Source organism: Phoenix dactylifera, chromosome 1, assembly GCF_051530095.1.
Source record: "Phoenix dactylifera cultivar Ajwa chromosome 1, Ajwa_hap1_PhDact_Kaust_v1.1, whole genome shotgun sequence".
NCBI classification, from domain to species: Eukaryota; Viridiplantae; Streptophyta; class Magnoliopsida; order Arecales; family Arecaceae; genus Phoenix; species Phoenix dactylifera.
Window position 1 is genome coordinate 2,262,154 of NC_143190.1, and position 14,979 is coordinate 2,277,132.

A 14,979-nucleotide genomic window follows, 5' to 3' on the forward strand; every position below is an offset into this window, starting at 1 on the left:
TTCTAGAACATACATATGTACCGAGAAGGAAACAGAGCCACCGATTGGGTCGCTCTCTTTGCTGTCCAAAATTTCGAAGAGGTTCTCTGAACATATCAGAGAGTTGCTTCTCCACTACTTTGTCGTCTTTTTTTCTCTTAATTCTGCTGACTTTATCTATACTAGAGTAGTATGAGCAAACAAACAACAAAGCCAGATCTCTTTGCAGGGCTATTTAAAACATAATTATAGGAATCCTATATAATGGCTGGATTCATTCCTATAATGTATTTACTTACATCCATACGAATTTGTAGTCTATTTTGTTCCCTCTCCAGTACATAGAAGGAGGCACGCACAAATGCGCTTACACCCCACATGGTGGTCCTTGCGTCGCCGTGCGGGCGCCTCTATCTATTAATTAGTCCTATTTAATTTCTCGGGTGGCGAGGGAAGGCTAAAATAACGAAGAGCTATGATAAGGAAATGTCACAATAATTTATGGGATCAAGTGGGTTCTATTTTACTTGTGTGGTTCTGTTGGAAAGCTTAAAATAAATAAAACTCTGGCCCCATGGTTTCCGGTGGCAGGCACAAGGCTTTTTAAACAAGATGCTGGGGGCCACCTGTCGTCAGAAGCAGCATCTTTTGTCTTCCACTCCAAATTCCGGAGCCAGACGACACCATCCCTCTTGGGGACTTGACCGAGTTGACACCACGATTACTAGTATGCTGTAATTTATGTACATGCATTCACGTAGGCTGTCACACCACCAGGATACTGCCAAGTCTAGATAAGATAAAAATCAAAATAAGTTGTGGGAAAAAATTAATCCTGTTGGACCCTACTGCATCAAATACTTTGCCACGTTTTCAGGCCATGGAGCTCCGTTTTTGAACATCAAACATCAAATACTTTGTTAGCTTTTGACGCCATGGAGCTCCGCTTCGAAAACCAGCATAGGCTTTTTTGGAGGCTTTTCGTGGATTACTATATTAGTTGTTGCAACTGTACTTCTTGATTTTTTATTTTTTATTATTTTTGAATATATTTGTATTAAAATTGTATGATTCATCTATCTTATAAAAAATAACAAAAAGATCAGCTTGTTGGGAAAGGAGTAGTGCTACAAAGAATCATACATTGGTGGAAACTACGAGGTTTGCTTTGATGTGCTATTTTGCAGGCGAGCAACGGTGATATTAATGCGAAATATAAGGAAGTGGCAACCCTTAGAAGGAGGAGTTATCCATTGTGCAACTCTTTGCTATTCAAGTTATTCATTGAGATGATTGTCTTTAATTTCAAAATAAAAATTAATAATAATAATTATACTTATAAAAATAGTTTTATTATGAGTTATGCCTATTTAGCTCTATTTTTTAATAATAAAAGACACTTTTTTTTGAGGTAACTTTCGAATGATGATTTTTTTACCTAATAAAAAATTAAAATAATAGGTATAAAAATATATTGGTAGAACTATTTTTAATGTAGGGCTCATGTTCTGGCTCGCCTTTTAACTGGCACTGTACAAAGGTGGCTGGTTTGTTTGAGGCTGCTCCTGTTGCTGCCAAACCATTATTGCTTACCAACTCCACTCATTTATAGATGTGACGGAAGGCTATATAGGAATAGAGCATGTTGTTTCTGGATCGTGCATGAGTCATGCTAAATCTCTGCTCTCTCTCCCTTCAATTTCCTCTAGCTTCGATAAGACTTGGCATTTTATGTTTGCACTTGCACGCACTCAGCTTAGTATTTTTTTTGGGGGTAGAACTTGGCTCAGTACTTTAAACATATTTAGATATATTTTGGACTCATTCATACATATTTTATATAGTTATATTTGTTTTTCATGCAATTACGTTTAAATGTGTAAGAAGACATGGACCAAACAATAAAACTTAGCTGGGAAATGGAACAGGAGATAGAATTAGGCATTTCTTTGGCCTTATCTTTTGAATAAATTACTAGACCAAATTATGGTAATCCCTAATCCTTTATAATTTGGTTAAAGAAGGGATAATCATGAATCGACAGTTCTTTCCTAAATCCTCAGCAGCTCGCTATCCTCATATGTTATCCCTATTTGATTAATGAAAATACAGAAGAAAAAAAACTTTCCTTAGCAAAATGTAATTTTTCACTGCCAGAGTATGACTGCTCACTAACTCCCTCAATTTATATATGCGATAGAAGCCTATACAAGAATAAGAGAGGATCAGTCATGATTCATGCATGCTGGATCTTCTCTCTTCAATTTTCTCCAGCTTCAGTTTTTTTGTGAGAACTTGGACAAATTCAAACCCAAGTCGCAAATATGAAATGATCCTGTTTGCATCATCTAATAATGCAATATTTGGAGAAGCAAAGTTAGAAAGAGTGTAAATAACAAAATACTAAGAGCACTTGAAGGCGAGAGAGAAATAAAAGAAAAGAAAAAAACATAAGTGAATGCATTTCAGAGACAGAGAGAGAGAGAGGTTTGCTGATCCGCTGTATTTGTTCAGTCAGTAGACTATATCCTTGCAACCGATAGACGCATGAGCTTCTGCACGCCAGCTTCTCTATTTAATTGATCGTTTCAAAGGAATCAAATAGAAATGGTTGACTTGTGGACAGCGAGGGGACTTGCACTCTGTGAGACTCTGAGCAGCGGTCAGGCCGCTAATAACTGAACTGAACCAAGAGACCCCCCCCCCTCTCTCTCTTTCTCTCTTATCGTTACATCTCTACTCGAACTGGATCTCATCAATCAACTAAATTTACTGAGCAGCCACACAGAATTGAATACCAACCCACGTCATTCCTGGCGTTTAATTCCTGCAGTTTCATTTACTTGTTCATGGAAATGAAGAACCCTGAAACAATCACCTTTGATGTTAACTCGAGGAGGAGCAGCAGTACTAGAAGAGAGAGTAAACCAAGCAAAACCCATCCAATTCAGCTGTACAGGAATTCCGACAACTTAATCCTAATCTAGGGACACAGATCGGGCAAAAGAAAGCAAGAAAGAAAACCTTACACGCCAACTTCTAAGCCTAGAACTTCAAATGCTAAGGAGATCAGGTGGTGGTGACCGTGGAGCTGGTTGCTGCTGCTCTTTGCTGGGTGTTTCTGCTGAAGGAACCGGGGCTGGTGCTTCAGATTCTTCATCGTTCGAAGAGTCCTCTCCTGGTTTCGGCGTTGGCCTCGGCAGCTCGGAGAGGATCTGGACGACTTCCCTCATCGTTGGGCGCTCGACACTCTGTTCTTCCACGCACAGCATCGCCACATAGAACACATGCATCACGTCATGAAGCGGCACCGTCGACAGCCTCGGATCCAGGATGTTCGTCACCGCCTCCTTGTTGGAGTCCGTCATCTTTCTCATCCACTGCACGATGTCGACACCATCCCCAAATTCCCCAACAGGCTTCTTTCCGCTTACAAGTTCTAGGAGCACCACTCCAAAGCTGTAGACGTCGCTCTTTTCATCCACCTTCAGAGTGTAGGCGTATTCTGCGTATAGCAAGATTTTTAATCAGCACAGAGTAGAAACCTTTAAAACCTCATGGCAATCAACAAGTTTTTACTAATTACTGTACATAGCGGCAGAACAGGAAATGAAGGGAGGCAGCAAACTCATTTATTGGGAATTACTAGATCTACTGCATGGCCATAAAACAAAGGTAAGAATAAGATCTTGCATTCGAATTTTTCTATATATCTCGTACCAGAGGCTGGATTAGTTTACGCCATGACAGGACCCGAGCAAAACAGAAACAAACAAGCGACTCTTTTAAAATAGTTTCAGACAGCGCGTGCTTTCTTTGTTCTGAAGTAATCAGAAATGATTGACATGGAGAAAGAATGACGAATATGCGATAAATTCCTCATGAATTAGTTAAAGTTTCTTTCTTTCTTTTCTTTTTAAAAAAGCTGGTTTTCTAGAAGCCGGCTTAGTTATCGTCGCCCATGGGCGAAGAAGGCAGAGGAGTTGGAGCATGCTAAAAGCTTCCATTAAAAAAGCAATCAAGTTTAACTAAGAAACTTAATTAATATAAAGGGTGAAATGAGTAGAACCTGGAGCAATGTATCCATAAGAGCCGGCGATGGCTGACATGCATTCGGAAGTACCGGAGTCCTGCAGGAACTTGGCGAGGCCAAAATCAGCAACATGGGCTTCGAAATTGGAATCCAGGAGGATGTTGTTGGACTTGACATCGCGGTGGAGGATCAAGGGGGAGCAGTCATGGTGGAGATAGCACAGGCCCTTGGCCGCTTCCACGGCAATCTTATACCTTGTGTCCCATTGCAAATGGCCTCCTTTCTTTCCATGGAGAACCTCTCCGAGGCTCCCATTGGGCATATACTCGTAAACTAGAAGATTGGTCTCATGGTTAGAACAGAAGCCCAGCAGTCTTACGATGTGCCGGTGTCGGATCCTCCCAAGCGTTTGAATCTCCGCAGAGAACCCATGGTCATGGGATGATCCCCTGCTCATTGCCGGGAGCCTCTTCACCGCCACCTCTTCACCGTTGCGCATAACGCCCTTGTATACAATTCCAGCGCCTCCTTTCCCGATGATGTTCTCCTCCTTCAGACAATCCAAGACATCGTCGCAGGTGAAATCGAGCCGCTGGAAAGCCGTGAACTTCCATGCTCGAGCTTCGCGGGCCTTCTTCAAAGACCGAGCTTTGATAATGGCGGCGATGGCGAAGGCGATGGAACAGAAAAGAAGGCCAATGACAAGCAAGAGCTTTAAGGAAGCAGAGAGGGGACCTTTGGAATGAGATGGATGCGAGTCATCGGGAATTCCGGGTCGGCAAGGCCCGAGATAGGGGCCGCAGAGGTCGGGGTTGCCGACGAAGGATGTCTGGTTGAAGTAGCTGAACTGACCGGTGCCCGGGACGAGGCCGGAGAGGTTGTTGTAGGAGAAGTCGACGGCCGTCAGGCTCTGCATTGTCGAAATGGATGTCGGAATCTCCCCTTCAAGATGGTTCCTCGACAGATTAAGGTAATTCAAGATCCTCATTTCGGTAATCTCCACCGGGATCTCGCCGGAGAGATTGTTCCGGCTGAGATCGATGAAAGTTAGGAGCTTGCACTTGCTGGTCTCTGCAGGGATCGGGCAGGAGAAGCGGTTGCCGCTGAAGTCCATCTTGGAGAGCTGCTGCAGCTTCCCGATCTCCGGAGGGATGCAGCCGGAGAACTGGTTCTGGCTGAGGAGGAGCTTCTGGAGGCCGGGGAAGTTGCCGATGGACGACGGGAGAGCGCCCGAGAGGCGGTTGTTGGAGAGGCTTATCTGGCCGAGAGTCGGCGAGCTGGCCTTCTCCGGGAAGCTGCCGTTGAGGAGGTTGTCCTGGAGCTCGACCTGGACGAGGTTGCGCAAGCTGAAGAGGCCAATGGGGATCGATCCGGTGAGGTAGTTCTCCCCCAACCGAATCCGGCTGAGGGATTTACACCGGCCGAGGGATTCCGGGATGGATCCGAAGAGGAAGTTCCCGAGGGCGATCAGGGTTTGGAGCTTGTCGCCGGAGCAGAGATCCGGCGGGAGGGATCCGGTGAGCTTGTTGGAAGAGAGGTCAAGGAGCTGGAGGCGGCCGTTGGTTCCGAGCCGGCGGGGGATCTCGCCGGTGAAGTTGTTCTCCCAGAGCTGGAGCACCTCCAGCTGCGGGAGATCGCCGACGAAGTCCGGGATGGCCCCGTAGAGCTTGTTGCGGAAGAGGTTGAGGAGGGTGAGGTTCTTGAGGTCGGCAAAGGTCGGCGGGATCTCTCCAGCGAGGGCGTTGTTGGAGAGATCCATGGACTTGAGGCTCCGGAGCTTGCCGAGCTCCGGCGTGATCTCGCCGAACAGGCCGTTCACCTGGAGGAAGAGGGTGTCGAGGTTCTGAAGGTTGCCCATCTCCGGCGGGATCTCGCCGGAGAGGCCGCAGTTGGCGGCGTCGAGACGGACGAGAGAGGTGAGGTTGCCGATGGCGGCGGGGAGGCTGCCCTGGTAGCTGTTGAAGTACCCGATGTAGAGCTCGCGGAGGCTGGTGAGGTTGCCAAGCTCCGGCGGGATGGGGCCGCCGAGCTCATTGCCGGAGATGGCGAGGTATTCAATATGCTCCCAGCGGCCGTACTCCGGCGGGATGGCGCCGGAAAAGAAGTTGCCGCCGAGGTGGAGGTGGCGGAGGGCAGGAAGGTCGGCGACGTCGACGGGAAGGACGCCGGTGAGGTTGTTGTTGTAGATGTCGAGAACGCGGAGGTTCTTGAGGCTGGAGAGCGCGGAGGGGAAGGTGCCATTGAAGACATTATTGGAGAGATTGAGGTAGCGGAGGCCGGAGAGAAGGGAGAGCTCCGGCGGTATGGGGCCGGAGAGGTTGAGGTTGGAGATGTCGAGGGAGACGACGCGGCCGGCAGCGTCGCAGGCGACGCCGGCCCAGGAGCGGCAGTGATCGGCCGTGGCGTCCCAGCCGGCGAAGGACCCGGAGGGGCTGCCGCTCGCCGCCTTGACGTCGAGTAGGGCGCGGTGCTCCACCGCCGTTACTTCGCCGGCGTCGGCGGCGGCAGAAGGACGGACGGCGGCGAGGAAGAGGAGGAGAAGATAGAGCGATGGCATTTTCTTTGTTTCTTTCCTCAGCCACTTCTTCTGAGTAGGGAGAGAGAGTGCTGGCTTCTTACTCTCCGGTTTCGAGTGCAGAGTGCGGGGAAAGGCGTGGGTTTTTTTATGCCGGCTTTTCGGGTGTCTTTTTGTGTGATTTTTAGGGCTTTTTGCTTTAAGTTGTGTCCTTTCCCCTCACTCACGCTTTTTTATATTTTGTTTTTTTTTTTTTTATCCGATAGGGGATGGCGTTCGCGGCTGAATTTTTTTAAAAGAAAAATCTTTAAAAGGAAGTTTATTTGATATATGTACGCTCTTTTAATGGTGCATATACTACTCTGGAAGTTAAAAGTACGTCTCAATAAAAAAAAAAAAAAGGAAGCGAAAGTATGGAACTTGTGAGGCGAATATTATCACCAGAAGGATAAGATGGCCAAGAGGGTTGATGGGACCATTTACTGCAACATGGCTGAGCTGGCGGGCTGTGAGGGAGGGGGAGAGATTGGAGATGGTTGAATGGGATAAAAGGGAAAGCATCACGGAAGCCACGGCATCCATCTTGTCCCATTCCGTGTGTTAATGATTGGAAAATTTGTTCATGCAATGGTATGGTGAAGTATTTTATTTTCCCGAACGCAGCTCCAGCATGTAATAATTAATAAATTCATACCTAAATTCTTCTGTAATTCATGTATCTTGATATTTGGTACCAGTTTTTTAGAAAAAAATTATTAGATGGACCATATTTATCCTAGATTTATAATAAAAAATAAATTCATCTCATAATTTCATTTTAGGAAGCATATGACTCGAAGTCTGACCAAAAATAAATATAATTTTGAACCAAGACCCAATTTATAATCCATTCTATTATGGTGGATCTCGTCCATCTAATAATTTTGTCCGCTAAAATCTAATAATTTCGTCGGCTAGGGTCTCCTCTACGGTTTGCTCGGCTTAGAGCTATAGCATATAGTGTGGTGGTGGACTACCAGCGGAGATTATAGACTTGATTTTATGGGGTGTTTCACAGCTTGACCCGTGAGTTGGCTTTCCATTCCCTTCCAGGGTTAGGGGCTCATTATTAAATGTGATTAAGAGAAATAATGATGGCTGGTTTTAGGTAATTGAACTTTTGGGATTTTTCAGAAAGTAGGGCTGGCCCAACCCTTAGATGACTGAGGCAGTTGCCTAAAGTTCCGGCCCAAGGAAGGCCCACCGCAGGAAAGACCTCAAAGACAAAATGGAAAGAAAAACGATTCTTTGTGAGTTCACCTTAGGCCGGCCCACTGTAGGGAAGATCTCAAAAACAAAACGGCCTTAGGCCTTCAAATACATTAGGCCGCTCCTGCCAGAAAGTAGGGGGTCTTAGGGCTTGCAAATATAGAGTCCCAAGGTTTTCTTATGATCTCCGAGTCTGAGGATGAGGTTTCATCTAAATTAACTCCACAAGCTTTTGGTCATCTTTGTAATGCCAACACATGCACACTCACCTTGCTCTGTGAGCCCTGATCATGTATGAGGTGGATATCAAGTAGAGGAGTATGATTGGGATGATGCACATAAAGATGCATTTATAATTGGTCAAAAAATTAGCCAATATGAACCCGACTTGTTTATTAAACAGGTTAAAATTTCAAAATAAATTCCACCTGTTTATTAAACAAATAACCATACCCAACTCATTTATTAAATAAATCTAGACGAGTTAAACTATTTATGATTGAAATCCATTTACGTCAAATCCAAATCTGCTTAAAGTGGGCCGTTTGTGAATCAGTTTAATGGATCGGGTCATAAAATGCCACTTTTGCTAACAAGATAGCTAGCTCTTTGGGGTTGGGCTCAACAACCCGCGTCCATCTTAAATGTCGAAAGCCAAAGGATTGACATGTGGGTGGCTCACAATCCAATTTTCGGCTGTGCTGCAGAGGGTTTGAGGCCAATTGGAAAGCATGGTGGTGGAGGCAGCTTCGTCTAACCACTTCATGGCCATGGCTTGGTAACTTACACTATTGTCTATTTGGTTTGTCTTTAGAGTTAAATCATATCTTACATTGCATGCACCAATCAGGTCATGCACCATGCTAATCAGATCGTCTCATTCTCGTAGGCCAATCACCAAGAAAAGTATATGATGAACGGGGTCTACAGGAATGAGACTATCTCATTGGTGTGGTGCACACAATGCAGGATATAATTTCTCATCTTTAGAAGCTTGTTTTGAGGTGAAGGAGAATATGACGGTGTTCTAAGGTGGGCCATCCCTCTCAGCACCATTCCTCTTTCCTCCATCCACCAACCATTTCACCACTCATCGTGGAGGTTGGCTATACCTAAAAGTTGTGCCATGCATATGCATTGTTGCAAGGTCCAATATTCTATTGCTAGCTTGTATCCTTTTTGAAGTCGGCCTCTCATACAACTATTGGTGTACTTATACGTGCACAATATAAATATAGGCAAAATAAAAATATTGATATAAATATGTGGTAATTCAAGAAAAGATTGAATAAAAATGAAGTCATTCATAAAAAGATAGAGATAGTGCTAATTGAGGACATATTAAAAGGTCGACTTAAATGATTTGGACACGTAAAATGTTGGCTGAGTGGTGCACTAACACGAAGAAAAGATTTAATAGATATAAGGGAAAAAAAGAAGAAGCAGAGATAGACCGAAAGTTATATGGGATGAAATAGTAAAAAAGGACTTAATATTTCTACATTTTTTAGAAAGTACGGCTCTAAATAGAATGGAATTTAGAAAACTTACTCATACATATTAATGACTCTAACTAGTTTGAGATTAAAGCTTATTTTGAGTTGAGTTTGGCCAACATAGGATATGGCGGAATTTTGTTGTGATGGTAATGAATTTTCTACATGCTAGTTGCAAAGCTACATAAAATATTTTTATGGAAAAAGAGAAAGGTACGACCCTTCAATGGGCTATCATACAATTAAATGTCTAACTATGTTTTCTTCTGATTCATTGGGATATCTTACTAACTTTTGTCATTATCTTGATCTTTGTTTTGGTGTAATATATAGCTAAGTAAGCAGTGGAAATGCAGGTGGCTGGTGAAAAAGAGTAGTACCGGTGAGGAAGCCATAATTCGTGCAGATGGGTGGTCAAATTTGGCCATTGAAGAAAAGGATCCCTAAGAAGGTGTTCGTCCTCTCTCTCACATGCGCAATAGAAAAGAGCCCTCTTCCTCACATACAGAAAAGCTAGCATGCACACAAACAATAGAAGTAGGAATGTGACTGCCTCTCGTGAACTCGCAGCCCAACAGTTTAAGCTTTTAGGTCGTTGGTCTGTAATTAATGGTGGCAAATCCAGATCTATTGTATAGCATAATTTTTATTGATCTTTTTTTTTGTTTTACCGAGGGAGACGATGGTCATAAAGAATCTAATAGGGCCGACTAGGATTCAACCATGACGAGAGCATCATAAAATTGGGTGAGAAAAATTGTTATAATCCCACGTTGATTAATAAAAGGAATGAAGTTTATTAATTCGAGCTAATTCTCCTCCCAACAGCTTAGATTTTGGACTATGAGTCCAGGATTGTAAGTCCACCTCATTTGGTCTGTTGAGCGAGAAATATAGTTTCATATTCTGTATTTTGCTCAAGTTTCACTTGGTCCCCTTCTACTTTAAAAACTCTCAAATCAGTCCACATGGTTATATCCCATATTGGCCATTCAGTCCATATCCTTGAATCTAAAGTAAAGCCTGCTTTTAGTAAGAGACTCGCATCATTATCATGCGAGCTTTAATTTATATATTTAGGGGCGGCAATTGACTTAGATCAGATTAAAAAATTTCAAACATGCACATGACCTATTTATCAAATAAGCCAGAATTTAAAATATAAATCTACCATATTTAATAAATAGGTAATTCGACCCAACTTGCTTAACCTATTTAATAAATAGATAACTTGCTTAATCTGTCAACATGCTAACAAGTATAATCTATACAACCTATTAACTTATTAACTTGTTTAACCTTCTTAACTCGATCCTATCCGATTATTAAATAGGTTAAATAGGTTAAACGGGTCAAAGAGCTCGAACTTGAATCCAATTCTATTATTAAATAGTTTAAACAGATAGGCCTATTTATGATCCAAATTTGATTGGCCAAAATTTCAGTCTACTTATTGTAGGTTGAACATGTAAAAAAATATAAAATATATAAATAAGTCTACTTCATCCTATAAGCTTAATCTTCTAGGATAAATGGCGATGTTAATATGGTACCAGAGCAGAGGTCCTTAATTCGAACTCTGTCTCCACACTCTTTAATCTCATTATTAAAAATTTCACATGTTGAGCTTATGAAGAAAAGTCTGGCCCACATGTGAGGAAGAGTATAAGAAAATATAAAATATATAAATAAATCTATCTCATTCTATAAGCTTAAGCTTTTAGGACAAGTGGTGATTTCAACGGAACACGGATCAGATTGGCAGATTGGGTCACATTATGCTAATCCATCCCTCCGTTCCACTCCACCCGCCTCATTGAGTCCCCATGGTGATCCATGGACAAGGTAAAATTCAAGCAAAGTACCAAAAAAATAGAAACGTATTTTTCCTTAAGTTTTCATGCTCATTAGCGCCACCAATATTACAGTGTGGGTCCCCGGGGACCAACGAGCCCAGCTTCCTCATCCATGGAGAGAATGACCCGGACGACCCCACTTCCTCATTCCCGTCGTATTCAGCAGTGTCGGCAGAAGCCATTTTAAAACGAAGCCCAGTCACCAGTTCTGGCATCCACTGACAACTCGCCAGGGGAGCGACAATTTCAGGATCTTATTTTCAAATACAAAACGTATGTAAAAAAGTTTGAACAAAAATATAGCATACAAGATCAATTATGTTAATTATGCCATTTTTTAATATAAAAGAGTATAGAAGAGCCCAATTAGTTACAGAATTAAAAAAAAAAAGTGGGGAAAAACTAAATCTCTCTAAGACCAGTCCGTGTCCTCAGGATGGATGCGAGGGACATACGTTATAAGGCTATGGATTATTGAAAGAGAATCATTCAGGAGAGACAAAACATCCATTGTATTATTTGTGGACAATGAATCGACATCGGAATCCCCTTCGATCTATGCCTTACTGTACTCTTAGTTGCAACAAGGACACAAAAAAATTATATCTCATACTATATGCACAATTTAGCTATGCATGCTGCCAATTATAATTGCTCGTTTCTATGAATTCATTCATTGAATGCTCGTCTCGATACATCGCTGTAGGAACAAGCTGCTGTGATTATCAACGTGTACGTCCACGTGCGGGACATAGTGCGGCGTATAAAGCATCCAAGGACGGCGCTCTAAGATGGCTATCACTAATATATAATTTGTCTATTTATTTTGAATAAGTCATGAATATATATATTATTAAAAGAATCATGATTAAATCATCTCTATTTATCAAGCACCCATCTCAATGCACTCTAAAAGAACGAGTGGCTATCATTATCGATATATACATCCATATGGTACACGCAGTGTAGGGTATAAAGCATGCCAATCTAAAATGGATATTACTACCATACAATTCATCTATTTATTTTGAATAAGTTATGAATATATATATATATATATATATATATATATATATATATATATATATATATATATATATATATATATATATATATATATATATATATATATATATATATATATATATATTACTAAAAGAATGGTGATTAAAGGATCATCCATTATCTCTTGTATCTACAATCGCCAACAACCATTCAAATTTTGGAGAATTCAGAGAATATTGTTACTAAAAGTAGGCCAGAAAAAAGGCTAAGCAGGCAGCCATCACGGGACCTTCATACGCCACAATAGAATCTTGTGGGTAAAGAGGCTTCGTTTAATATACCGGCTATTGGGTTCAGGGAAAGCAACATGTGACTGCATCGAAATTGGAAGAGAGATTCTCTCTGCTTTAAAGTTATTTTATTCAACAATTAAATTGACTTTATTTGCTTGCAAATGGTAGAGGATTGAAATGCGTGCTGCTAGGGTTTTCTTATCAAATGGATTGGGTGCACCTAGGTAGTTAGATTACTGTCTGTGTGTTTGTAAATTATTAAAAAGGGAACCAGGTTTCTATCTCCAATGGTGTAGTGCTTGTCCGGTGGCCTGACCGGATGCCAACCCAAGTATTCTTGGGCCCCATTTGGTAAAGTTTTTGGAGGACTAAAAAATATTTTTTTTGCCCTTCTAAAAGTACCTTTGGATAATATAGTGGTGTTTAATAAAAAAACAGAAAACTATATTGGCTTTACCAGAAAGCTGAAAAGATTTACTTAAGAAAAGCTCTATTTTGGAGCTTTTTTCCAAAAGTGCTTTCTCACTAAGGTCGAAAAGCTGTTTTAATTTTAATAAAAAAAAATTGATGACCAAAATGCCAATTCCTACAACTCAATATATTCTAATCCGTTATATTATATTATATTATATTGCTATAATATAGTATAATGTTATAATATTATATTATATATTATGTTATAATTAAAATAATATTATATTACATTGTAGTAATATTGTACTATTAATAATAATACTAATAATAGTAATAATACTAACAATATATATATATATATATATATGTAGATATTATATTATATTATATTATATATTATGTTATCATTATAATAAGATTATGTTACATTATAGTAATATTGTTCTATTAATAATACACTACTATATTATATTATATCATATTATGTCATATTATTATGCTATAGTATTCAATATTATATTACACTATATTATAATAATATTATACAAAATAATAATATTTTAATATATAATGATATCTAATATTATATTGTATTATACTCTACTATAAAATACTATGCAATATACTTTATTATCATTGTATCATACCAAAAGTACTTTATTATTTTGGTTACCAAACTTATATTAAAGTTTCACAATATTTTAAAAATATAGTTACCAAAGAGTAAATAGCTGTTAATTGAAACTCTACTTACAAAAGCTCTACTTTCCGAAATCTCTACTTCTAAAAGCTCTGCTGCCAATAGCAATCCCAAATAGGGCCTTAGGTTTAATGGCTGATGCCTTCAGAATACTACATTGCGGTAACACACGATATTGGTTTTATTTGCTGGAGATAATGTGAATGTATTACCACATGATGTCAATATATCTCAAGATGTGTTCATATCTTGGTCATTGTATCAGGCCATTATTTTAGGATATCTTAGTCCAAGCTTTTTTCAGCCTTGTTTTTGAACCTACCAACAAAAATGTCAGTTTTACGTTGGCATTGAATCTCCTGAGATAGCAGATAAAGCTGAAATATTAGCTTTACAAACCTCAAAAAAACTTGTAAGTTAACACTGCGGTGCACTGCACACTGACCATTTCCTCAGCAGTTCCATCTGAGATAAAACATCATCCACCTGCTCTCTCTCTCTCTCTCTCTCTCTCTCCCTCCCTCTCTCTCTCTCTCTCTCTCCCTCCAGATATTAGTTCTTGCAAAAGTTCTGGTTAGGAGATTAGATGATCCTAGTCTATTTGATGCATGTCAAAAAAAAGAAGAGCTAGGCTTCACTCGACCTAGCCCGTATTAGAAGAAGGTTGGGCCAATATGTTTACAGAATGGGCTGGTCTTGGCAGCCCAGTAACCCAATCCATCCCGGCCCAATACTTGTTTGGCATGTATACATATATTTGACATACATATTACAGAAATATAGCAAAAATTTGATGCTAACTAGTGAGTCAAGGAGTCATTCTTCTAATTAAGGATTGTATACAAATTATCGATATAGATCTGGAATAATAATTATGACTGTAGAGGGGGGACGGAGAAATATTTTTTGAATTTCGATTTGTTACTAACTTGGGCTGGCCTGATTTCATCAAAGCTCATTTATTGGGCCGAGCTCGGGTTAAGTAGGGGCTAGGCTGATCTTGGGCCAAATGTCTTGTGACCTGGGCTAATTTGGGCTGGCCTGATTCTCATGAAGCTTCCCATGAGGAATTAGGACTGGGAATAGTTTGCCGAGATTAAGAATGTGGACACCATTTAATAAATAAATGTACGTAGAAGGATTACGGAAATAAAATTTGGCTGGATATTTAGCCAAATTGAACTCAAATAACCTTCTAAAGCATCTCTGTTATGTGAAAAGCTAATATACTAGCGCGGATGGGTGTTCTTTGGCAAGGCGATGGAAATCTTAAGTCCGCAATGTGGTTTCTTTTCTTCCTCTATTACGGAAAGTGGCTGCAATATTTCTTGTGTGAATTCTTGCCCATAAAACGCTCTCATGTCGAGCTTTCAATGTGATGGACAGAGTAGGTTTTGATCCCGAACACCCAAAAGTAAATACATAATTATGAATTTATCT

At 40.7% G+C, this 14,979-nt stretch overlaps 1 protein-coding gene across 1 annotated transcript; it reads right to left on the reverse strand.

The window, feature by feature from the left end:
• Positions 1-2,793: 2,793 nt before the first annotated feature.
• Positions 2,794-6,699, reverse strand: LOC103705711 (uncharacterized). The gene is made up of 2 exons (XM_008789532.4): positions 4,049-6,699; positions 2,794-3,484 (listed from the first exon to the last, which is right to left on the reverse strand). Exons 1-2 carry the CDS (start codon positions 6,567-6,569, stop codon positions 3,033-3,035), a joined length of 2,973 nt encoding a protein of 990 aa, XP_008787754.3. The 5' UTR covers positions 6,570-6,699; the 3' UTR covers positions 2,794-3,032.
• Between the last annotated feature and the right edge of the window lie 8,280 nt (positions 6,700-14,979).